Source organism: Babylonia areolata, chromosome 8 (assembly GCF_041734735.1).
Source record: "Babylonia areolata isolate BAREFJ2019XMU chromosome 8, ASM4173473v1, whole genome shotgun sequence".
NCBI classification, from domain to species: Eukaryota; Metazoa; Mollusca; class Gastropoda; order Neogastropoda; family Buccinidae; genus Babylonia; species Babylonia areolata.
Genome location: NC_134883.1, coordinates 536,700 through 561,119, shown reverse-complemented (window position 1 = coordinate 561,119; position 24,420 = coordinate 536,700). Strand labels below are relative to the sequence as shown.

The following is a 24,420-nucleotide window of genomic DNA, read 5'->3' as shown; positions in this document are numbered from 1 at the left end:
CTCTGTGTTAGTATATTGTTCTTGTTCTCTCTGACTATTGTTTGTTTCTTTGTCTCATTAGGGAGTTGCGAATTAATTTTCTCTCCCTCTCTCTCAGCCTGTCTGTCTCCCCCTCTCCTTCTCTCTGGCCTTTACAGCAAAGGTCATCTCCATCTAGAAAGTCTTCTTCTTTTTTTTTTTTCTTTTTTTTTTTTTACATTATTTCATAGCGGCACACGGAAAGAAAACCGAAGGGAAAGAAACGATTCTGATTGATCAGTGAATTTATCATTTGAAGAGAAGTACGGTGAAAGGTTCACTGTCGTGGCCATGTTGTCTGATGAATGTGGCCATGCATTGACCAGAGCGTTTTTCATTGTTCCCTGGATCCGAACAAATCGAAACACAACCAGCCAAAAGAAGCAAAATCATAAACTAACCAAATGTCACTGCATGATATTTTTCCTCTCTGGAATCCACTCCCTTCTTTTATTTAGTTCTGTTTGTGAACATTTTATTGGTTTGGTGTGACCTTGACCTTCAACATTCTGGTAAAACCCCAGAAAGGAAATGTGCTTTTCAAGGCTGGGTGTTCATGAGAAGAAAATGCACGATGCTGACGAGGAAGAACTTCAGAAGCAGCACTCCATGGAAACACAGCATGTACATTTGTGTTTGGGCTGATACAGACTGCAAGAGCTATCAATCTGGAATAGTAACAAAATATTTCATTCATAATAATAATGGTATTTATATAGCGCTGGATCTTGTGCAGAGACAAATCAAAGCGCTTTCGCACCAGTCATTCACACGCATGCATAACTCTAATACTGCTGAAACTAAAGACAAGGAAGGGCAGGCAAGGGAGGCTATTTTGGGAAGAGGTGGGTTTTAAGGCCAGACGTGAAAGAGCTGAGTGTGGAGACTTGACGAAGCGAAAAAGGAAGTTCATTCCAATCACAAGGTCCAGAAACAGAGAAAGAACGGCGGCCAATAGTCGAGTGTTTGAATCTGGGTATGCGTAAACAGAGTGGATCCGAGGCCGATCGTAGTGAGCGAGATGGAGTGTAGAGGTGAAGGCAGCCGCAGAGATAGGAAGGGGCAGTTTTGTGAATGCATCTATAACATAGAGTGCTGATCTTGTACTTTATTCGGTTTGAGACAGGGAGCCAGTGGAGATGTTGCAAAAGAGGAGTGATGTGCTCAGATCTTTTCTTTCTGAGGACGAGTCGGGCAGCAGAGTTTTGTATGCGCTGAAGGGGCTGAATGGATGAAGCAGGCAGACCAGACAATAAAGAGTTACAGTAGTCAAGGCGAGAGAGAATGAGAGAAACGACAAGTCTAGATGTTGCGTCAGTGGATAGATATTTCCGGACGGCACTGATGCGTCGCAGTTGACAGTAGCAGGACTGACATGTCTGACTGATAAATTTTTGCATGGACAGTGTATTGTCAAGGACAACACCGAGGTTCCTGACTGAACTGGACAGAGGGATGGATGTACTGCCAAGTTTGATTGTGTCAGTTGTGATGGAAGACAGTTTTTGTTTAGTTCCTATGATCATTGCTTCAGTTTTGTCCGCGTTCAATTGTAACTTATTTCGAGTCATCCAGTTTTGAATGTCCAGGAAGCAGTTGGATGTTTCTTGCAAGAGCGGCAACAATTTTTCAGGGGTATCACTCTTCTGGAGTTGAGTGTCATCAGCATAAGAATGATGACTTGTATTATGGCGGTTGATAATTTCAGTGAGAGGAGCAGTGTACAGTGTGAAGAGCACTGGGCCTAAAACAGATCCCTGTGGGACTCCATGTTCGATTTTAACGGGTTCAGATTGGAAATGATCAACAGTGACAGACTGGAATCGATCAGTGAGATAAGATTTGAACCAGTTTAGAACAGTGCCGTTGATACCAAATGTAAAATGAAGACGGGAAAGAAGGATTGAATGGTCTATCGTATCAAAGGCGGCTGACAAGTCGAGGAGAGTGAGAAGGGAAATTTTTCCTGAGTCGGACGCTATCAGTAGATTGTTCAGAATGTGGAGGAGAGTGGTTTCGGTGCTATGGTCAGCGCGATAGGCAGACTGAAATGGGTGGATGAGATTGTTGAAACAAAGGTGGTTGTTAAGCTGCTTGAGGACAGCTTTTTCAAGGAGTTTGGACATGAATGGAAGATTAGAAACTGGTCGATAGTTTTTCAAAATGTTTGCGTCAAGGTTGGGTTTCTTCAGAAGAGGCCGGACGATTGCAGTTTTGAAAGTGGATGGAAACGTTCCAGTGAGAAGGGATGAGTTGACAATATTAGTGATTGTGGGGAGAAGATGTGAGATACATTGGGAAAAGACCGAGGCTGGTATAGGATCGAGCTCACAGGATTTTACTGTCATTTCTTTTAGGATTTCATGAACTTCTGTTTCAGTCAATGGATTGAAGGAATGGAGAGGAGTGCCGCTGAATTGAGGATCAGGATGAACAGGTTGGAAAGACATTTGGTCTAAGATGGTACGAATATTTTGGACTTTGTCGAAAAAGAAAGAGGAGAAGACATTGGGGAGTTCAGATAAAGTGTAGGTAGAAGGAAGAGGAGTCCTTTTTGCAGTTCTTAGAAGATTTGACATGACAGAGTAAAGAGATTTGGTGGATGTGGCATCGAGAACTTGAGAAGAAAAGAAGTTTGTTTTTGCTGATGAGATCATATGTTTGACTTTATTTATTTGTTTTCGGAATATTTGATTGTGGACTTGCAGTTTTGTTGATCACCATCGTCTTTCCAGTTGGCGACGTTTGCGTTTTGCAAGTCGAATGTCTTGTGTGTACCATGGGGCGGAGGGTCTGTCAGGGAGCATGCGGGTAGTGGGGGGTGCATGTTCATCCAGCAGTTGAGAGAGGACAGTGTTGTAATGTGTGGATACGTCGGTAAGGGAAGAAATTTTGGAAAGGCGTTCAGCAGCTTGAGAAGAAAAAGTGTTAATGTTGATGGATTTCACGTTGCGACGAGTAACAGATTTTTTGGTTCTGGTAGGTTTTGAAATATTAAGCAAGAATATAACAGCAGAATGGTCGGAAGAAAGTTTGTCAGTTACAGTCACTGACGCAACCATGGCATCAGACTCACGTGCGATTAGCCAGTCCAACGTATGGCCAGATCTGTGTGTTGGTTCTGTAACGAACTGAGAGAGAGAATGAGTGGACAGAGATTGACATAGGCGTTTGACATCAGTGGAAGTCTGGTTGTCGAAATGAAAATTGAAATCTCCGAGGATAATAAGTTTGCCAGAACGAAGGTTGTAGTAATCGAGTAGTGTTCGGAACTCATCGTGAAACTGAGAAGATGTTAGGTTATTTTTACGACTAGGCGGAGGACGATAGAGACAACAGAAGATGATTGAGTGACCGGGAACACTGAGAGTGACTTCTAGCATTTCGAAGGTATCATGTGGAAAGGCGTGGTTATGGGAGAAGGAGAGGGAAGACTCCAAGATATCTCTGTAGACGGTGGCGATGCCACCTCCACGAGACAATCGAGGAAGTGACCTAGTTTTATATCCAGGTGGGGTCAGTTGTTTAAGTTTGGGTTCGTGACCTTGTGACTTTAACCAGGTTTCGGTAAGAAATACGATATCAAAGTTTTTTTCAAAAATAAAATCAGAAATATAGTCAGTCTTTTGATCAGGGCAGACAGACTGAGCATTGAACAGACAGGCGTGAAAGAGATCAGAGGTAAGGAGAGAGGAATCCAATGGTGAAGCAGGTGAGTCAGGCAGACAGACAACAGAAGAAGAAGATGGTGACTGAGCAGTGGAGGACAATGGGAAGGAAGAAAAAGGTCCGACAGAGTTTTGGAAATGAACTTCCAGTTGATAAGAGCATCATATACATATATATATATATATATATATATATATATATATATATATATATATACACATAATTATACACACACACACACACACACACACACATGATATATATATATACATATATATATATATATATATATATATATATATATATACATAATATACACACACACACACACACACACACACACACACACACACACTAGCTGCAGTGAAAGGAAAGAGAGAATGGTTCTTGATTTTCAAGAGAAAGAGATTCATTCAGTTGTTGAATACGGAACCGAACATCACCCCTTGGCCGCTCCCCCATCCTCCATCAGATAGACTGTGACCACACTTACACACACACATAACATTGCAATGAAATACATCAGACAGACTGTGACCACACTTCCCCCTTGGCCGCTCCCCCATCCTCCATCAGATAGACTGTGACCACACTTACACACACACATAACATTGCAATGAAATACATCAGACAGACTGTGACCACACTTAATCACACACATAACATCCCCCATCCTCCATCAGATAGACTGTGACCACACTTACACACACACATAACATCCCCCATCCTCCATCAGATAGACTGTGACCACACTTACTCACACACATAACATTGCAATGAAATACATCAGATAGACTGTGACCACACTTACTCACACACATAACATTGCAATGAAATACATCAGATAGACTGTGACCACACTTACTCACACACATAACATTGCAATGAAATACATCAGATAGACTGTGACCACACTTACTCACACACATAACATTACAATGAAATACATCAGATAGACTGTGACCACACTTACTCACACACATAACATTGCAATGAAATACATCAGATAGACTGTGACCACACTTACTCACACACATAACATTGCAATGAAATACATCAGATAGACTGTGACCACACTTACTCACACACATAACATTGCAATGAAATACATCAGATAGACTGTGACCACACTTACTCACACACATAACATTGCAATGAAATACATCAGATAGACTGTGACCACACTTACTCACACACATAACATTGCAATGAAATACATCAGACAGACTGTGACCACACTTACTCACACACATAACATTGCAATGAAATACATCAGAGAGAGAGGGAGAGAGAGAGAGGGGGGAAGAGAGAGAGGAGAGAGAGAGCGAGCAAAGTGCATGTGAGGGGAATGGGTGGATATCAGCCATATTGATCAGCAAGAGAGAGAGGGAGAGAGAGAGAGGAGGGGGGGAGGAAGAGAGAGGGAGAACGAACGAACGAACGAACGAATCTTTTTAATGAGGGAAGTGGAATAAGCATACATATGCTTTTTTACATCCAGCCCTCAGGGCAAAAAGAAATGAAATCAAAATGTTCACAAGATAACAAAGGGTTATAGAAAAACATACATGAAATTCAAATACACTCAGTTGCACAGTAGCATTTACAAGTACATAATCATGATACCTGCATTAATGACAACAATGTACATGAATATGGTAATGAGAGAGATAGAGTGAGTGAGTGAGAGGGAGAGAGAGAGAAACAGAGGATGAAGGAAGGAAGGAAGGAATAAATGAATGATAAATGAATGAATGAATCTTATTTCCGATAGCACCAGAGCAAGCAAACAATTGCCCCCTCCAGCCCTCGAAAGGGAAAAACGTCCAAAGAAAAGGTATGAAGAAGACCACAAAAAATGAGCAAACGTTAACAAATTCATAGAAAACGAGAAAAGAAACAACACCATAATAAGCATCATATTTATAAGAAACAACACGTAATTTATAGCATCATATTTATAAGAAACAACACGTAATTTATAAAAATGCGCAGTGAGGGAGAGAGAGAGAGAGAGATGGAAAAAAGCGACAGGAGATGAGATAGTATTTATAGAGAGGGTGAGATAAAGAGACAGAGTGAGACATGTGACGAAATAAAGTAATATCATATGACATAACATAATATGGTATACTAAACAGAATTTGCAAAATTTTCCATCAGGTATTCATGATACCTTTTCTTAAACACAGTGATACTTGTATGAACATTAAAACTTGATAAGATATTGTTCCAGAGGCAACCGCCAGAGTAAGTGAGACTCGATTTGAATAAATCAATTCTTGGCAGTGGTACCATGATCTGTTGTTGTTACGTATAGTAGTTGTAAGGAATCGCTGTTTCAGATATGGAGGAGCAAAACCAGACATGATCTTAAACATGAAAAGCGCCTTATTATGAATGAGTTTCCATCTAAATGGCAGAATATCTAAATCTTTGTAATCAGAGACAGTTAATGACGAAGATTTCAGATGTATCAGCTTTAAGGCTCTTCTATGTAGACTCATGAGTTGTTTTAAAACATTTTCACTGGCAGAATCCCATATTGTTGAGGCATAATTTATATGTGGTTCGATATAAGCATGGAAAAATAATTTACGGCAATGCTTGTTCAAGAAATGCTTGATTCTAGAAAGTTGATGAATCTTTTTGGATAAAGTTTTACAAGTCATCATAACATGTTGAGACCATGACAAGTTATTGTCAATTATAAGACCAAGTACTTTGTGATGACTGACTTCCTCAATCATTACGCCATTGATATACAATGGAGAACGAGTGGGCAGTAGGTTTTGGCGCTTTTGCCTTGTGGTAATGACAATGTATTTCGTCTTTTGCGGGTGTAAGCACATATGATTAAGTTCAGACCATGTTACTATATCATGAATACTTTGTTGCAATGATGATGATACCCTTTCTATTCTATGATGCTTAGTGTGTATCGTTGTGTCATCTGCAAATAACTCACAAGGTGGTTCAATAAAGAGAGGTAAATCGTTAATGTAAATTGAAAATAAAATAGGTCCTAGAACAGAACCTTGGGGAACACCGTAACTTATGGGTAAAAGCTGAGATTTGACTCTATCAATTGAAACCATTTGCTTTCTGTCGGACAAAAATGAAGACATTAGCTTTAAAGTATTGTGAGATAACCCATATGCTTTTAGTTTTCTGATAAGAAGAGTGTGATCAATAACATCAAATGCCTTTGCAAAATCTACAAAAAGAACACCTGTTATTTCGTTGTTGTTAATATTAGTAAGCCACTGATCAACGAGGTTGGTTAGGGCTGTATGACAGGAGTGGTTAGGCCTAAATCCTGACTGATTTGGGTGAAACAGACCAAATTCATTGAAATGGTAGAGTATATGTTTCTTCAAGTGATTCTCTAACGGTTTAGATAGTATAGATAAAATAGAAATTGGCCTATAATTAGAGGGATCCGAACGATTACCATTCTTAAATATGGGTACAACTTTCGCAGTTTTAAATGCCTTTGGGACCTGATTTTTTGATATACATAAATTGTAAACGTAAGTCAGTGTTTCAGCGATAATTGGAGCAGCCATTTTTAAATTTTTTCCGTCTAGGTCATCAAGTCCTCTTGTACTTGTCTGTTTTAAGTGAACAAGAGCATTATATACTTCATGTACACACATAGGGGGAATGTTCAAAGTGGATGTGATATTTTTGGACAAACAGAAATCTTCTAGAACATCTAACTGATTAACGCTGGTTTTGTTGGATTTTATCGTAGAGCTGGATATATTACAAAAATGACTATTTAGGTTTTCCACAGAGATATCTTTGGGAATTGGGTGTTGTGAAGTTTTGTTGTTATTGGTTAGCTGATTGATAGGTCTCCATATCGATCTACTGTCAGCTTTAGAGGAAATCATTTCATGAAAATGCTTAATTTTTGCTGAACGTTTTAAACTATTAACTTTATTTCTTTGTGTTTTGAATTCCTCTTGATTCCCCTTATCTAAAAGCTCGTCTCTCTGACTGATTTCGATTGCTATGCTTTGAGTCATCCATGGTTTCTGTGGGTTATTTTTGACACGTTTTGTTTTAAATGGTGCATGCTTGTTATAAACATTTAGAAAATTGTGATACCAGACTTAAAGTGCTTCGTCAGGATTAGTAAACTGGTAAACAGATGGCAGACAGGAATTCATTAAATCAAACAAAAAGAGATCTTGATCAAAACATGAGAAACTTCTATAATTAATAATCTTATGGTAGTTTTGGGGAACTTTAATGCCACGTTTTGCCCATGTGAAGCAGATTGGTAAATGATCACTGCATCCAAATGTTGGTGAGCACAATTCTATTATATTGTTAGTCTAGGAAGCATAGATATGATCAATTAGTGTTGCAGATGTAGAAGTAATCCTTGTGGGTTTGTCAATTAGCTGAGTTAGATTAAATGATTGATAAATATTAGTCCAAGCATTAGTGAATTTCATCAAATCTATGTTGAAATCAGCCATTAAGATAATTTCATCAGATACCTGCGAAATCAAAAGATCATCCATCATACTTGTAAACTTATCAGTCCAATCTACACGTTCAGCGGGGTTTCTATAAATAAAACCTAATACAATTGGTTTTGATCTTTTCAGCTGAACTTCAATCCACACTGACTCCACATAATTCTCTAGTGCTTCAAGTCTCCTAAAATTAATGTTTTGATGAACGTATACAAGCAGACCTGTTTCTTTCGGATTGACTGGATCTTTGCGAATAAAATGGTAGTTTTGCATTATAAGTTCTGAGTCAGATATGTGCTGAGATAATTTTGATTCTGCGAAACCAAATATATGAAAGCCTTTACCAGAATTATACAATATATGGGACACATCACTTAATTTATTTACCACATGATTTATATTGAGATACCCAACTCTCAAGCCATCTTTTGATGGCCAAAGATTACGCGTATTGTTCATAATTGTCAGGACAGAAGAAAAATGCATGCAACGCAAAAGTACAAATAATTAGAAAAGATAATCAAATAGCGCACTAAAGGTATAAAAAGTGTAAATCAAACTTGTTAGGCAGATCAACTATACAAAGAGACAACAAAAGGCAGCAGTGTTTGTACACTGTTGCAGGATGTCCTGAAGCTGCCGTTCAGCCAGGTACCTCGAACGGAAAGCATTCAATACAACGTGAATCTACTTATGAAGTTAGTCACATATTTTGTTCCGGCATACAGTGACACATGTGAGTTTTAAGATAAGCCATACAAATGCAACATGTGACAAAAGAACAGAACCACAAATCACACATCCTCATTTGTATATGCATACATTCACTCACATATGTTCCCAAGTAATCAAACGATTTAATTAAAAAATGAAACTAATGTGTTTGATGAGCAGGGAATGCGTGTTGTTGTGACAGTAACTTTGAGGCCATCAGCAACAACCGCTCAGCATCAGGGTGAAAACGATTTGGGGATACTGAGCTCGACCATCCGTGAATTTCTTGCCCGGGGAAAGCGGGGGGAGGGGGGTTGTACGTCTCTACATGACTTTGTGACTGATGTGGAACGTGAGTGGAATTCGACAGGAAAGGGCGTGAGAGAGGAGGAATGGAAGTGTTTGTTTGTGATGGAGGGACAAGATTATCTTTGGTACAGGGGTTTTGAATCAGTGGTGGATAATGATAGGATGAGTAGACAGATGGCGGAAGAGGTTTTGATTGTTGAACTCTAGGGCCGTGAACCTGATTATCCAAGTTATTTTGATTTACATTAGGAAAATTAGAAAACTGGACAGAAGGCTTTGAATGTTTGTACCCTTGTGAGGATCTGTACCCTGATCGGAATGACAAACGATTATCTTGTGGAATGTTGTCATCCGAATATGAAAATGTCCACAGCAGCCTTTTCAGATTTTCCGCCAGACGCGCAGTGCCCCTGGCATTGGGGTGATTTGTACTGCTGTACAGATTTACGTCAGACGCGAACAGGGGAAAATTGTCAATAAAATTTACATTGTATCGAGTACATGCTTCTTGCATATAACGATTTGCTGGGGCAATACTGTTGTTGAAATGGTGTTTTCCCTTTGCCGGTAGGATGGAGCTAAAGGTCACCCGTGCCTTTGGAAACTTTCTCAGACATAATGCCATGAGCTCGGACCATGTCTCCAGTGGAACAGGGCCAGACGGACAAGACTTGATGCCGACATGGACAATAACGTCTTTCAGATCAGGGGCTGTGGGGGTTGACTGCAGCCAGGTGTGGAGATCTCTAACAGTCATACCTGGTACACATTTTGAATAAAAATTCTCGTCGAGGGGCTAAGCGTCTTGGATTTATGAAGCGTATGATGGAGTCACCGATAAGTAGCATTGTTGCTCTCTTGGGGATAGACATGTGAGACAGAGAGAGAGAGCGAGCAAAGTGCATGGGAGGGGAATGGGTGGATATCAGCCATATTGATCAGCAAGAGGGAGAGAGAGAGGGGGGGGGAGGAAGAGAGAGGGAGAGAGAGAGCAAAGTGCATGGGAGGGGAATGGGTGGATATCAGCCATATTGATCAGCAAGAGAGAGAGGGAGAGAGAGAGAGGGGGGGGAGGAAGAGAGAGGGAGAGAGAGAGCGAGCAAAGTGCATGGGAGGGGAATGGGTGGATATCAGCCATATTGATCAGCAAGAGAGAGAGGGAGAGAGAGAGAGGGGGGGGGAGGAAGAGAGAGGGAGAGAGAGAGCGAGCAAAGTGCATGGGAGGGGAATGGGTGGATATCAGCCATATTGATCAGCAAGAGAGAGAGAGAGACGGAGGGAGAGAGAGACCAAGCAAAGTGCATGGGAGGGGAATGGGTGGATATCAGCCATATTGATCAGCAAGAGAGGGAGAAAGAGAGAGAGGGAGAGAGGAAGGAAGAGAGAGGGGGAGAGAGAGCAAAGTGCATGGGAGGGGAATGGTGGATATCAGCCATATTGATCAGCAAGAGAGGGAGAAAGAGAGAGAGGGAGAGAGGAAGGAAGAGAGAGGGGGAGAGAGAGCAAAGTGCATGGGAGGGGAATGGTGGATATCAGCCACATTGATCAGCATGTCAAGATCATGAAGATGCCTGCTCATGCACTGCCCTGCATGTTTCCCTGGACAAATCTGAAACCCACGCTGTCTGTTGTCCCTGTTGTGTCTGTTGTCCTTGTGCTGTCTGTCGTGTCTGTTGTCCCTGTGCTGTCTGTCGTGTCTGTTGTCCCTGTGCTGTCTGTCGTGTCTGTTGTCCCTGTGCTGTCTGTTGTCCCAGTGCTGTTGTGTCTGTTGTCCCTGTGCTGTCTGTTGTCCCTGTGCTGTCTGTTGTGTCTGTTGTCCCTGTGCTGTCTGTTGTGTCTGTTGTCCCTATGCTGTCTGTTGTCCCAGTGCTGTTGTGTCTGTTGTCCCTGTGCTGTCTGTCGTGTCTGTTGTCCCTGTGCTGTCTGTTGTCCCTGTGCTGTCTGTTGTCCCTGTGCTGTCTGTTGTGTCTGTTGTCCCTGTGCTGTCTGTTGTCCCTGTGCTGTCTGTCGTGTCTGTTGTCCCTGTGCTGTCTGTCGTGTCTGTTGTCCCTGTGCTGTCTGTTGTGTCTGTTGTCCCAGTGCTGTTGTGTCTGTTGTCCCAGTGCTGTTGTGTCTGTTGTCCCTGTGCTGTCTGTTGTGTCTGTTGTCCCTGTGCTGTCTGTCATGTCTGTTGTCCCAGTGCTGTTGTGTCTGTTGTCCCTGTGCTGTCTGTCGTGTCTGTTGTCCCTGTGCTGTCTGTTGTCCCTGTGCTGTCTGTTGTGTCTGTTGTCCCTGTGCTGTCTGTTGTGTCTGTTGTCCCTGTGCTGTCTGTTGTCCCTGTGCTGTTGTGTCTGTTGTCCCTGTGCTGTCTGTTGTGTCTGTTGTCCCTGTGCTGTCTGTTGTGTCTGTTGTCCCTGTGCTGTCTGTCGTGTCTGTTGTCCCTGTGCTGTCTGTTGTCCCAGTGCTGTTGTGTCTGTTGTCCCTGTGCTGTCTGTCGTGTCTGTTGTCCCAGTGCTGTTGTGTCTGTTGTCCCTGTGCTGTCTGTTGTGTCTGTTGTCCCTGTGCTGTCTGTCGTGTCTGTTGTCCCTGTGCTGTCTGTTGTGTCTGTTGTCCCTGTGCTGTCTGTTGTCCCAGTGCTGTTGTGTCTGTTGTCCCTGTGCTGTCTGTTGTCCCTGTGCTGTCTGTTGTGTCTGTTGTCCCTGTGCTGTCTGTTGTGTCTGTTGTCCCTGTGCTGTCTGTTGTCCCAGTGCTGTTGTGTCTGTTGTCCCTGTGCTGTCTGTCGTGTCTGTTGTCCCAGTGCTGTTGTGTCTGTTGTCCCTGTGCTGTCTGTTGTCCCAGTGCTGTTGTGTCTGTTGTCCCTGTGCTGTCTGTTGTCCCAGTGCTGTTGTGTCTGTTGTCCCTGTGCTGTCTGTTGTCCCAGTGCTGTTGTGTCTGTTGTCCCTGTGCTGTCTGTTGTGTCTGTTGTCCCAGTGCTGTTGTGTCTGTTGTCCCTGTGCTGTCTGTTGTCCCTGTGCTGTCTGTTGTGTCTGTTGTCCCTGTGCTGTCTGTTGTGTCTGTTGTCCCTGTGCTGTTTGCTGGCCAGAACCCAGTGAGGACAATGTTCCTTTTATCAGGACATTGATTCCACAGCAGGTCTTTGATTCAAGCAGAGAGAGTGGGCACATGCAGGCAGTGTTGGTTTGCTCCTGGCACGTTCTATGGGCCATTCTCTTTTACTTTGGGAGAGGATTTTTTCTGCTTTTTTTTTTTTTTTTTTTTTTTTAGACTGTGGAATTTTGAGGGTTCCTGTCTAAAGACTAAGGGAGTTTATCTGAGAATTTTCAGCTTTTTTTTTTTTTTTTTTTTGCTTTTATCAGTATTGGACAGAATCACTAACTTGCATTCCATTTTCTCAAAATTTGTTTGGTTAAACTGTAGATTGGCAGTTAAGCTTTTTTTTTTCATTTTCAAAGTAGATATAGACACTCTTACACTTGTGTGTGTGTGTGCGCATGTGTGTGTGTGTGTGTGCGTGTGTGTGTGCTCATCAGCAAGAAAAAAATATACAGGGAGTATGACAAGAAAAAATATACAAAAAGTGCAATGATACATTATGCACTCAAGGATGAGCACATTTGTACATGAGTACACATGCACTCTTTGATTTGTATTTTTTTTAAAACAAAACAAAAAAAAACAGCATATGTACTACATGTCTATTTTGTACTTGCATGATAAGAGAAAAAGAAAAGGCTACAAGAGAGAGAGTGTCCAAGAGAAAAAGAAAAGGCTGCAAGAGAGAGAGAGTGTCCAAGAGAAAAAGAAAAGGCTGCAAGAGAGAGAGAGAGTGTCCAAGAGAAAAAGAAAGGGCTACAAGAGAGAGAGTGTCCAAGAGAAAAAGAAAGGGCTACAAGAGAGAGAGAGAGTGTCCAAGAGAAAAAGAAAAGGCTGCAAGAGAGAGAGAGTGTCCAAGAGAAAAAGAAAGGGCTACAAGAGAGAGAGAGAGTGTCCAAGAGAAAAAGAAAAGGCTGCAAGAGAGAGAGAGTGTCCAAGAGAAAAAGAAAAGGCTGCAAGAGAGAGAGAGAGTGTCCAAGAGAAAAAGAAAGGGCTACAAGAGAGAGAGAGAGAGTCCAAGAGAAAAAGAAAAGGCTGCAAGAGAGAGAGAGAGAGTGTCCAAGAGAAAAAGAAAAGGCTGCAAGAGAGAGAGAGAGTGTCCAAGAAAAAAAGAAAAGGCTACAAGAGAGAGAGAGTGTCCAAGAGAAAAAGAAAAGGCTACAAGAGAGAGAGAGAGAGAGTGTGTGTGTGTGTGTCCAAGAGAAAAAGAAAAGGCTGCAAGAGAGAGTGAGTGTCCAAGAGAAAAAGAAAAGGCTACAAGAGAGAGAGTGTCCAAGAGAAAAAGAAAAGGCTGCAAGAGAGTCCAAGAGAAAAAGAAAAGGCTACAAGAGAGAGAGAGAGAGAGAGAGTGTCCAAGAGAAAAAGAAAAGGCTGCAAGAGAGAGAGAGTGTCCAAGAGAAAAAGAAAAGGCTGCAAGAGAGATAATGATAACGATAACGATGTTTTATTCAGATTAAGACCAAAGCCCCTTACTGAAGGGGATCATACAAGAAAATAAATAAAGGAAAATGACTTGACACGATAAACCAACATCACAAATCAACCAAAAGTAGCTTATACAATACTCAACAACATTCACAAAATAACAATTCGAAGTCTCTTCAATGCCTCATATAAATACGTGGCCAAGTTTTGTTGGGTAAGCTCATGTTTTGACGACATGAGCAGATTAAATCTAAAAGCACAGGGATCTTTATAATATTTAGGTTGAATTAATCTTTGTCTGAGGTCACTCAAAGCAGGGCAACATAGCAAAAAATGCAATTCATCTTCCCTACCCAGGTTGCACAATCGCCACATATATACATATTCACTCCTACTACAGTATCTGAAACTGTGAACAGCAATATTTGAAACACCAAATCTAAATTTTGTCAGTGCACTTTTTACATATCTGTTTATTTCCATCCCAATATATGGTTCAGGCCCCTGCGATGTTTTAAAGATTCTAAACTGTGCAAATCTATCGCTAGTTTCCATATGGTCATGCCAATCTTGCCACCTACAATCAACTATTCGCTGTCTAAAACACTTTATAAAACCTGCAATATCTTCAACACCCTGATTATCCCATACAAAAGAATAACCATAAGAATTTAAGCACTGACGAACACACGTTGCCCATGTTTTTTTGCCATTATTATCTAAGGAATACAACATCCGATAAGCTTTGAACGGTAGCCTGTTTTCGTTCATTCTTGTAAGTTTCAACCAATACTTAATGCATTTAATGTACGAGTTTAAATAAATTGGATATCTCCCTAGCTCCCCATACACAAGATCATTTGGCGTTCGAATGTCCACATTCAAAAAACGTTTCATTGCAAACAAGTGTACTTTTTCTGCAAGAGAGAGAGAGTGTGTCCAAGAGAAAAAGAAAAGGCTGCAAGAGAGAGAGAGAGAGAGTGTCCAAGAGAAAAAGAAAAGGCTACAAGAGAGAGAGAGTGTCCAAGAGAAAAAAAAAGGCTGCAAGAGAGAAAGAGAGAGAGTGTGTGTCCAAGAGAAAAAGAAAAGACTGCAAGAGAGAAAGAGAGAGAGAGTGTGAGTGTTTCCAAGAGAAAAAGAAAAGGCTACAAGAGAGAAAGAGAGAGAGAGAGAGTGTGTGTCCAAGAGAAAAAGAAAAGGCTACAAGAGAGAGAGAGTGTCCAAGAGAAAAAGAAAAGGCTACGAGAGAGAGAGAGAGAGTGTCCAAGAGAAAAAGAAAAGGCTACGAGAGAGAGAGAGAGAGAGTGTCCAAGAGAAAAAGAAAAGGCTACGAGAGAGAGAGAGAGAGAGAGAGAGAGAGAGAGTGTCCAAGAGAAAAAGAAAAGGCTACGAGAGAGAGAGAGAGAGAGTGTCCAAGAGAAAAAGAAAAGACAGCAAGAGAGAGTCCAAGAGTAAAAGAAAGGGCTACAAGAGAGAGAGAGAGTGTCCAAGAGAAAAAGAAAAGACAGCAAGAGAGAGAGTGTGTGTCCAAGAGAAAAAGAAAAGGCTACAAGAGAGAGAGAGAGTGTCCAAGAGAAAAAGAAAAGACAGCAAGAGAGAGTCCAAGAGTAAAAGAAAGGGCTACAAGAGAGAGAGAGAGTGCCCAAGAGAAAAAGAAAAGGCTGCAAGAGAGAGAGAGAGAGAGTGTGTCCCAAGAGAAAAAGAAAAGGCTGCAAGAGAGAGAGAGAGAGAGAGTGCCCAAGAAAAAAAGAAAAGGCTACAAGAGAGAGAGAGTGTGTCCAAGAGAAAAAGAAAAGGCTACAAGAGAGAGAGAGAGTGTCCAAGAGAAAAAGAAAAGGCTGCAAGAGAAAGAGAGAGAGAGAGTGTGTGTGTGTCCAAGAGAAAAAGAAAAGGCTACAAGAGAGAGAGAGAGAGTGTGTGTGTCCAAGAGAAAAAGAAAAGACAGCAAGAGAGAGTCCAAGAGTAAAAGAAAGGGCTACAAGAGAGAGAGAGTGCCCAAGAAAAAAAGAAAAGGCTACAAGAGAGAGAAAGAGAGAGAGTGCCCAAGAGAGAAAGAAAAGGCTACAAGAGAGAGAGAGAGAGAGAGTGCCCAAGAGAGAAAGAAAAGGCTACAAGAGAGAGAGAGATAGTCCAAGAGAAAAAGAAAAGGCTACAAGAGAGAGAGAGAGAGAGTGTCCAAGAGAAAAAGAAAAGGCTGCAAGAGAGAGAGAGAGTGTCCAAGAGAAAAAGAAAAGGCTACAAGAGAGAGAGTGTGTCCCAAGAGAAAAAGAAAAGGCTACAAGAGAGAGAGAGAGAGAGAGTGTCCAAGAGAAAAAGAAAAGGCTACAAGAGAGAGAGAGAGTGTGTGTCCATGGTTATTGTATGCGCTCAAGGATAAAAATGTGTGCATGAGTAGTCATGTACTCTTTGATTCCTAGAGGTTGTCTGTCTGTGTCTCTTTCTTTCTTTCTCCCCCACTCACTCTCTCTCTCTCTGCCTCACTCTCTGTCTCTCTTTTGCTTGCTGGCTCTCTCCCTCTCTAGCTCTCTCTCACTCTCTTCACACACCACCTCTCCCTCTCATGTCCTCTTTGATATCCACAGTGAACCTCCAACTGCTGTACCTAATCAGAGGTGTCTGTTTCAGCTCCTGAAGTTCTTGCTCAACAGCCCTATGGCAAGGAGGTGGACTGCTGGTCAATAGGTGTCATAGCCTACATCTTGTAAGTCATGCTTTCTTTTGCCTCTCCCCCCGCCCACACACCTCCCAACACACACACTTACTGCATCATATTGCAATGTATTGTAGCACCCTTGGTCACAACAGATTTCTTTGTGTGAAATTTGGGCTGCTGTTCCCCAGAAGAGCACATTTCTACAGTGCAGTCACTTATTTCTCTCTTCATTTTGTTTTCTTTTGTTTTGGCTTGCAGGTGTTTTTGCTTTTGTACCAGAGTGGATTTTTCTATAGAATTATGCCAGGGACAACCCTTTTGTAGCCGTGTGTTCTTTTACATGAGCTGAGTGTAGGCTGCACGTTGGACCTTGGTTTATTGTCCAGTCCAAATGTCTGGTATATAGCCAGCCACTCAAGATGTTGTGGAGGGTCAGAGAACACTGCTGAGTGCAGGATTCAGTCCTGCATGCTCAGATTCTCTGGCTTCCATGGCAACAAAAAGGTTGTCCCTGGCAAAATTCTGCAGAAAAATCCACTTTGGTAGGAAAACAAATTCACTAGCAGCCCAGATTTAACACAGAGAAACGTGAACAATACATTACAATACAGTACAATACAATACAATACATTACAATACAATACAATACAATGATTTTGTTGTGTAACATTAGTGCTGGCAGGAACACTACAATATAATACAATACAATACGATGCAATGCAGTGCAATGATTTTGTTGTGTAACATTAGTCCTGGCTGGAACACTACAATACAATACAACACAATACAATACAATACAATACAATGCAGTGCAGTGCAGTGCAGTACAATGATTGCATTGTGTAACATTAGTGCTGGCAGGAACACTACAATACAATACAACATAATACAATACAATACGATGCAATGCAGTGGAATACAATACAATGATTGCATTGCGTAACATTAGTGCTGGCAGGAACACTGCAATATAATACAATACAATACAATGCAATGCAATGCAATGCAGTGCAGTGCAATACAATACAATGATTGCATTGTGTAACATTAGTGCTGGCAGGAACACTACACTACAATACAATACAATAGGATGCAATGCAGTGCAATACAGTACAGTGATTGCATTGTGTAATGTTAGTGCTGGCTGGAACAATCCCAACGCTGCCCAGTTCAAACTGATTTGTCTCCACATTAAGGCGAGAGAGCTCATCTGAGACAGATGGGTTGACAGAAGCAAGCTGTCCAGGTTCATGCAAATGCCAGGGTTTTTCATGCTCCAGAGGTGTGCTCTGGGGAGGCTGTAGGGGTTGTGTGGAATACAAATGCCTCATGGACAGGCAGAAAATGTGGTGTACTCATTCATCCACTCACCTTGATTTCCCTGGTGTGTTTTAATGCAGGGAGGGAAGTGTGATAAACATGCTGCCCTGGTGTTAGTAGTTAGCAGTGGTTTGTTTACTGTTTGGAAGGCCACTGAGTCAGGGAGTGTGTGGACGGGCGCAATAGCCTAGTGGTTAAAGCGTTGGACTTTCAATCTGAGGGTCCCGGGTTTGAATCACGGTGACGGTGCCTGGTGGGTAAAGGATGGAGATTTTTCCGATCTCCCAGGTCAACATATGTGCAGACCTGCTAGTGCCTGAACCCCCTTCGTGTGTATATGCAAGCAGAAGATCAAATACGCACGTTAAAGATCCTGTAATCCATGTCAGCGTTCGGTGGGTTATGGAAACAAGAACATTCCCAGCATGCACAGCCCTGAAAGCAGAGTATGGCTGCCTATATGGCAGGGTAAAAACGGTCATATACGTAAAAGCCCACCCATGTGCATACGAGTGAACGTGGGAGTTGCAGCCCACGAACACAGAAGAAGAAAAAGAAGAAGAAGAGTGTGTGAGGAAGGTGTTGTACTTGTTGCTGTGTTTCTGCCATGTGTACCCATTTGACTGAAACTGGTTTTGATTTCACATCAATGTATGGACCAGTTGTTCTGACCTTGGTGTGTGGGGATGTCGGTGTGTGGAGGGAGATGAAGGTTAAGAGAGAGAGAGAGAAGGTGACTGCCCCTTTCAGAGACTGACACAGATTGGTCTTGTGCATGTGTGTTTTGTCTCTGTGTGTGTGTGGGTGTGTGTGCAAAGCAGTTCTCAGAAGAGATAATGAATTAGCTTTAGATAACAGGGCCATTAGTTCAGATTATTTGGGAAATGATCGCCAGATTTGCTTTGAACCCAAGAAGAGTTATCATCACGGGTTAAGGTGATAAAAAAATACAAATTGCTGTGATCATGAAAGGTGTACAGGTGTACACTGCTTGGGGGGAGCACAGTGAAAGGTGTACAGGTGTACACTGCTTGGGGATAGCATAATGAAAGGTGTACAGGTGTACACTGCCTGGGGAGAGCATAATGAAAGGTGTACACTGCTTGGGGAGAGCATAATGAAAGGTGTACACTGCTTGGGGAGAGCATAATGAAAGGTGTACACTGCTTGGGGGAGCATAATGAAAGGTGTACACTGCTTGGGGAGAGCATAATGAAAGGTGTACACTGCTTGGGGAGAGCATAATGAAAGGTGTACACTGCTTGGGGGAGCATAATGAAAGGTGTACACTGCTTGGGGAGAGCATAATGAAAGGTGCACAGTGCTTGGGGAGAGCATAATGAAAGGTGTACACTGCTTGGGGAGAGCATAATGAAAGGTGTACACTGCTTGGGGGAGCATAATGAAAGGTGTACACTGCTTGGGGAGAGCATAATGAAAGGTGTACACTGCTTGGGGGAGCATAATGAAAGGTGTACAGGTGTACACTGCTTGGGGGAGCATAATGAAAGGTGTACACTGCTTGGGGAGAGCATAATGAAAGGTGTACAGGTGTACACTGCTTGGGGGGAGCACAGTGAAAGGTGTACACTGCTTGGGGAGAGCATAATGAAAGGTGTACACTGCTTGGGGAGAGCATGATGAAAGGTGTACAGGTGTACACTGCTTGGGGGGAGCACAGTGAAAGGTGTACAGGTGTACACTGCTTGGGGGGGAGCACAGTGAAAGGTGTACAGGTGTACACTGCTTGGGGAGAGCATAATGAAAGGTGTACACTGCTTGGGGAGAGCATAATGAAAGGTGTACAGGTGTACACTGCTTGGGGGGAGCACAGTGAAAGGTGTACAGGTGTACACTGCTTGGGGAGAGCATAATGAAAGGTGTACACTGCTTGGGGGAGCATAATGAAAGGTGTACAGGTGTACACTGCTTGGGGGGAGCACAGTGAAAGGTGTACAGGTGTACACTGCTTGGGGAGAGCATAATGAAAGGTGTACACTGCTTGGGGAGAGCATAATGAAAGGTGTACACTGCTTGGGGAGAGCATAATGAAAGGTGTACACTGCTTGGGGAGAGCATAATGAAAGGTGTACACTGCTTGGGGAGAGCATAATGAAAGGTGCACAGTGCTTGGGGAGAGCATAATGAAAGGTGTACACTGCTTGGGGAGAGCATAATGAAAGGTGTACACTGCTTGGGGAGAGCATAATGAAAGGTGCACACTGCTTGGGGAGAGCATAATGAAAGGTGTACACTGCTTGGGGAGAGCATAATGAAAGAAGTATCCCCACAACCCCACCCCTTGCCCACCAGTCACACCCTCTAAGCATTGTCCCAGCTTCACTGATAAGCCTTCTCTTTTCATACATCTTCATTTCAGTCTTTCTGATTAAATTTGTTCTCTCTGTCTCTCTCTGTCTCTGTCTCTCTTTCTTTATGTCTCTGTCTCTCTCTGTCTCTCTCTTCTCTCTCTCTCTCTCTCTCTCTCTCTCTCTCTCTCTGTGTCTGTCTGTCTGTCTGTTTCCCCTTCAGAATGCAGTTTAGTGGGTGGGTAGATGAATGTGCAGAAACTATAATCAGTGTCAGTATTTTGTTTTTAAAGGTGTTGTTTGTATTATCGTTATATAATGATCATTGTGTGTTTGTAGGCTGTGTGGATACCCTCCCTTCTATGACGAAAATGATGCTGAACTCTTCAAGCAGATTTTGCGGGCTGAGTATGAGTTTGATTCTCCGTACTGGGATGAGATTTCAGAATCAGGTGAGAATCCTGTTTTTAAGTGCTCAGTGCTTATGCTGTTTTATGTTGTTTGAATTCTCTGTGTTTATCTATGTCTCTCTCTCTCTCTCTCCCTCTTCTTTTTTGTTGTTTGAATTCTCTGTGTTTATCTGTCTATGTCTCTCTCTCTCTCTCTCTCTCTCTCTCTCTCTCTCTCTCTCTCTCTCTCTTCTTTTTTTTTTTTTTTTTTCAAACATTTTTATTCAATTTTTACATTGTTAAACACACACACAGAGAAACAAAAAGAAGTACTACTACTAATAATAATAGTAATAATAACACAGCCACAAGAACATGCTGGCAAAGATCAATGAATCAAGATCAAATATAAGGTCGCCGGGTACAGTCGAAGGAGTCTGATAAATTGTAGGTTGTCAACCTCACAATAAATGACACATATGTGGCCATACTTTAAATTGCATAGTAAGATACAAAATATAGTAATAACAATATCAGAACTGTATGACAATATATATTCTTATTTCAATTTGTATTAAAAAGCTAGGATTTATATGGAGACCATTTGCTGATAAAATCATTATAAAGAAAGTTTTTCCTAGCTATATATTCTTCAACTGTATATCTGTATTCCAATTTTTTTTATGAAACCCTGCAGAACAGGTTCAGTGCTGTTCATCTTGCGTTGGTGCAAGTATTGTTTAGCCAGCAACAAAATGAAATAAAAAGTGGGATCAGTGACTATATTTTTGTCATGTCCAAGTATGACTAATGGTTCAGTTAATTGCAAATTTTGAGCATTTGGGCATCTTTCGTTAACCAGATCCATTAATTCTTGCCAGAAACGTTGGATGGTTGTACACTGCCAAAACATGTGTCTAATACTATCTTTCATTGTGTTGCAAAAACTACACAGGTCATTGTTAAGTACACCCATCTCTTTAAGTATAACATTTGTCCCAAGGCATCTGTGCACAATTCTGATCTGAAACCATTTCAGTTTAACATCTGGAATCTTACAAATGTACAAAAAACATTTTCTCCAGTCATGAACAATGTTGAGTTTTTCATCCCATTTTGAACAACACTGTGGATGAACACCATTGTCTATAAGTATGTCATAATAAAGCTTGGAACCTTTACATATGGACATCAATTTCTTGAAAATTATAGACATATTTAAGCATTGATCATTATCTATGGTTATGTTCTTCTTTTGAATGTACTCTTTTACTGCCGATATGTAACCAGCAAAAGTAAGAAAATTGATGTCGACATTATATTTTCGTTTGAATTCTTCGTAAGAAATAAAATGTCCATTTTCAAGCAAAAAATGTGCAATACAGTATATACCTTTATCTATCCATGTTTTTCCCCGAATAAATGTTTTCCCTATTTGTATTCTTCGATTATAAAATACTGGTTCTGCCAGAAGCTCAGCAGAGGTATTGCAATCTATTTTATAGAAAAATTCTTTGTATGCATTAAATACATCTGTCCAAAAAATATTTGTTTGAGCAAAAGATAATGTTATTTCTGGCCCGTATTTATGGATATCATTCAGCACAGGAAAATTAGCCATGGCAATGTTTTTCCATTTATGATGCGTTTTACCCACTTTCCGTATCCAAGTCAATTTTAGAGAGGATGCATAGGTTTTTAATTCCGGTAATCCCAGACCACCATTTCTGATACTTTTATGCGCAGTTTTTCTATTTATCTTATCATTCTTTTTGTTCCATACAAAACTATAACAGTGATTTTGTAAAATGCGAAAAAAATTGTCAGGTGGGTTAGGCAGTAAAATCCACAAATGAGTCAGTTTAGACAAAATTAATGATTTTAGAACAGCTATTCGTCCAAGGGGTGTTATTTGCCTTCTTATCCATACTCTAAATAATTGTATAACATCTGCTAATTTTTCAGAGTAGTTCATATTTGCACAGTTTTGTAAATCATTTGTAAACCAGATTCCTAGAATTCTAAATTTTGGTGGATTCCATTCTATCCCTAGATGCTCCATATACCGAATATTAGAATTTTTACTACTTCCCAGCCAAATTGCACTTGTTTTTCCAAAATTCATATGTAGGCCTGATTTATGCCCAAACGTGTCCACTATATGCATGCATGTCTCAAATGATTTTTTGTCACCTGCTAAAAGAAATTCAGTATCATCTGCGTATTGAGAAAGTTTGTGTTCCATATTGTTGATCGTTATACCACGTACATCTTCATTTTCTCGTGTCATTATTGCTAATATTTCAACACACAAAACAAAAAGGTACGGTGATAGTGGGTCTCCCTGTCTACATCCCCGTTCTACACTAAACCAGCTAGAGACTTGCCCATTTACAAGAACACAGGATCTGATATTATTATAAAATGTTTCTATCCATTTACATATCCCATTTTGGAAACCAAATGCTTTTAATACTTTAAACATAAAATTCCAACCAACTGAATCGAAAGCCTTCTCAGAATCGATATTTAACAAAAGTCCAGGTAGATTGTGCTCTTCTAAGTAAGCTATTGTGTCATAAATCAACCTTATATTGTCACCTATATATCTATTCCTGATAAAGCCAGTTTGGTCTTCTGCAATAAGTTTGGGCAAGACAGTTTTTATACGGTTGGCTATACATGACGATCCGATTTTATATACGATATTTAACAGTGATATTGGCCTCCAGTTCTTGATGAAGTTTCTAGGTTTGTCTCCTTTAGGGATACATACAATTATTCCTTGTTTTTGAACGCAAGAAAGTTGACCTTTTCTAAAACTAGTGTTTAATGACCTTACAACAAAATCACCTATTCTGCTCCAAAAACACTTAAAAAATTCTGCCGTGAAACCATCTGTACCAGGACTCTTATTGTTTTTCATATTTTTTAGTACTAAACTAGCCTCTTCAAACGTAATATCGCCCTCTAAATCATGTGCTTCATCAACATCTAAACATGGAATATCTTTTATAAGTTCGTTAATTTCGCAGTCTTCAACGTTTGAACTTTTATACAAATTTTGATAGAAACCTTGGACTTCTTTTAGAATTTCTTTTTGGTTATTTAGAACATTGCCATGTGTATCATTTAATCTAGCCATATTCTTGCTTATATAATGACGTTTTTCTAAATTACAGAAATATTTAGTTACTTTTTCCCCATCTGCTATCCATCTTGCCCTTGATCTTAAAATTACTCCCTCTATTCTTTTCTCCCGAATAACTCTCAATCGTTCCTTCTTAGCTTCTATATTCATAACATCTTCCTGACTTTTTACTTCTAGCTTTTCTAGTTGCTGAATGTCTTGTTGTAAAGTATTCTCCTCTTCGTTTGTTTTCCTTTTCTTCATTGTTGCATAAGAAATAGTCCTTGATCTAATCTTCATTAATAGAAAGTCTAGGAATAGATCATCAGGTACTGACAACTGTAAGTCTTGAACTGGAATAGTATCCACTGCCTCTCTTAAATACGGGCTAACTGCATATTCCTCTTTAACCTTTTTTATCTCTTCATTAATTTCGTCTAAATAACCCTTATCTTTTAATAATGAGGAGTTGAATTTCCAAAACGTGTTCCATTTACATTTGTTATCAAATTTTAGCCTTAACAAGATCATTGAGTGGTCAGTTCTATATCCATAATCAATATCTGCATCTTCAACGAAAGAAACTACTTGATCTGAAATGAGAAAAAAATCCAACCCAGCTTGTTGAAATGGATTAGTTCTTCTCCATGTGTATCTGTGAACATCTTGATTTAGATCCCTCCAGATATCGTTCAATTCTAATCCGCTAATCATTTTTTCTACTATCTCTCTAGCCTTTGGGTTGTTAACGTTTCTATAGTTATTATAGTCTCTAGATGGGTCGAGTACTAAATTAAAATCTCCTCCAATTATTACATTACTGACATTGAAATCTTTAATTTTTTCGCTTAAAATATCATAGAATTCCGGGTCATCTCTATTTGGACCATACACATTTACAAACAGAAAGTCATTTTGC

At 40.8% G+C, this 24,420-nt stretch overlaps 1 protein-coding gene across 1 annotated transcript in view; it reads left to right on the top strand.

Annotated features, from left to right (window-relative positions):
• Nucleotides 1–24,420, top strand: part of LOC143284450 (calcium/calmodulin-dependent protein kinase type 1-like) — a 175,027-nt gene that overhangs the window by 132,159 nt on the left and 18,448 nt on the right. The window contains exons 6-7 of the mRNA XM_076591088.1: nucleotides 16,326–16,401; nucleotides 20,322–20,434. Coding sequence (XP_076447203.1) covers nucleotides 16,326–16,401; nucleotides 20,322–20,434 — 189 coding nt within the window. The remainder of the gene's footprint in view (nucleotides 1–16,325; nucleotides 16,402–20,321; nucleotides 20,435–24,420) is intronic.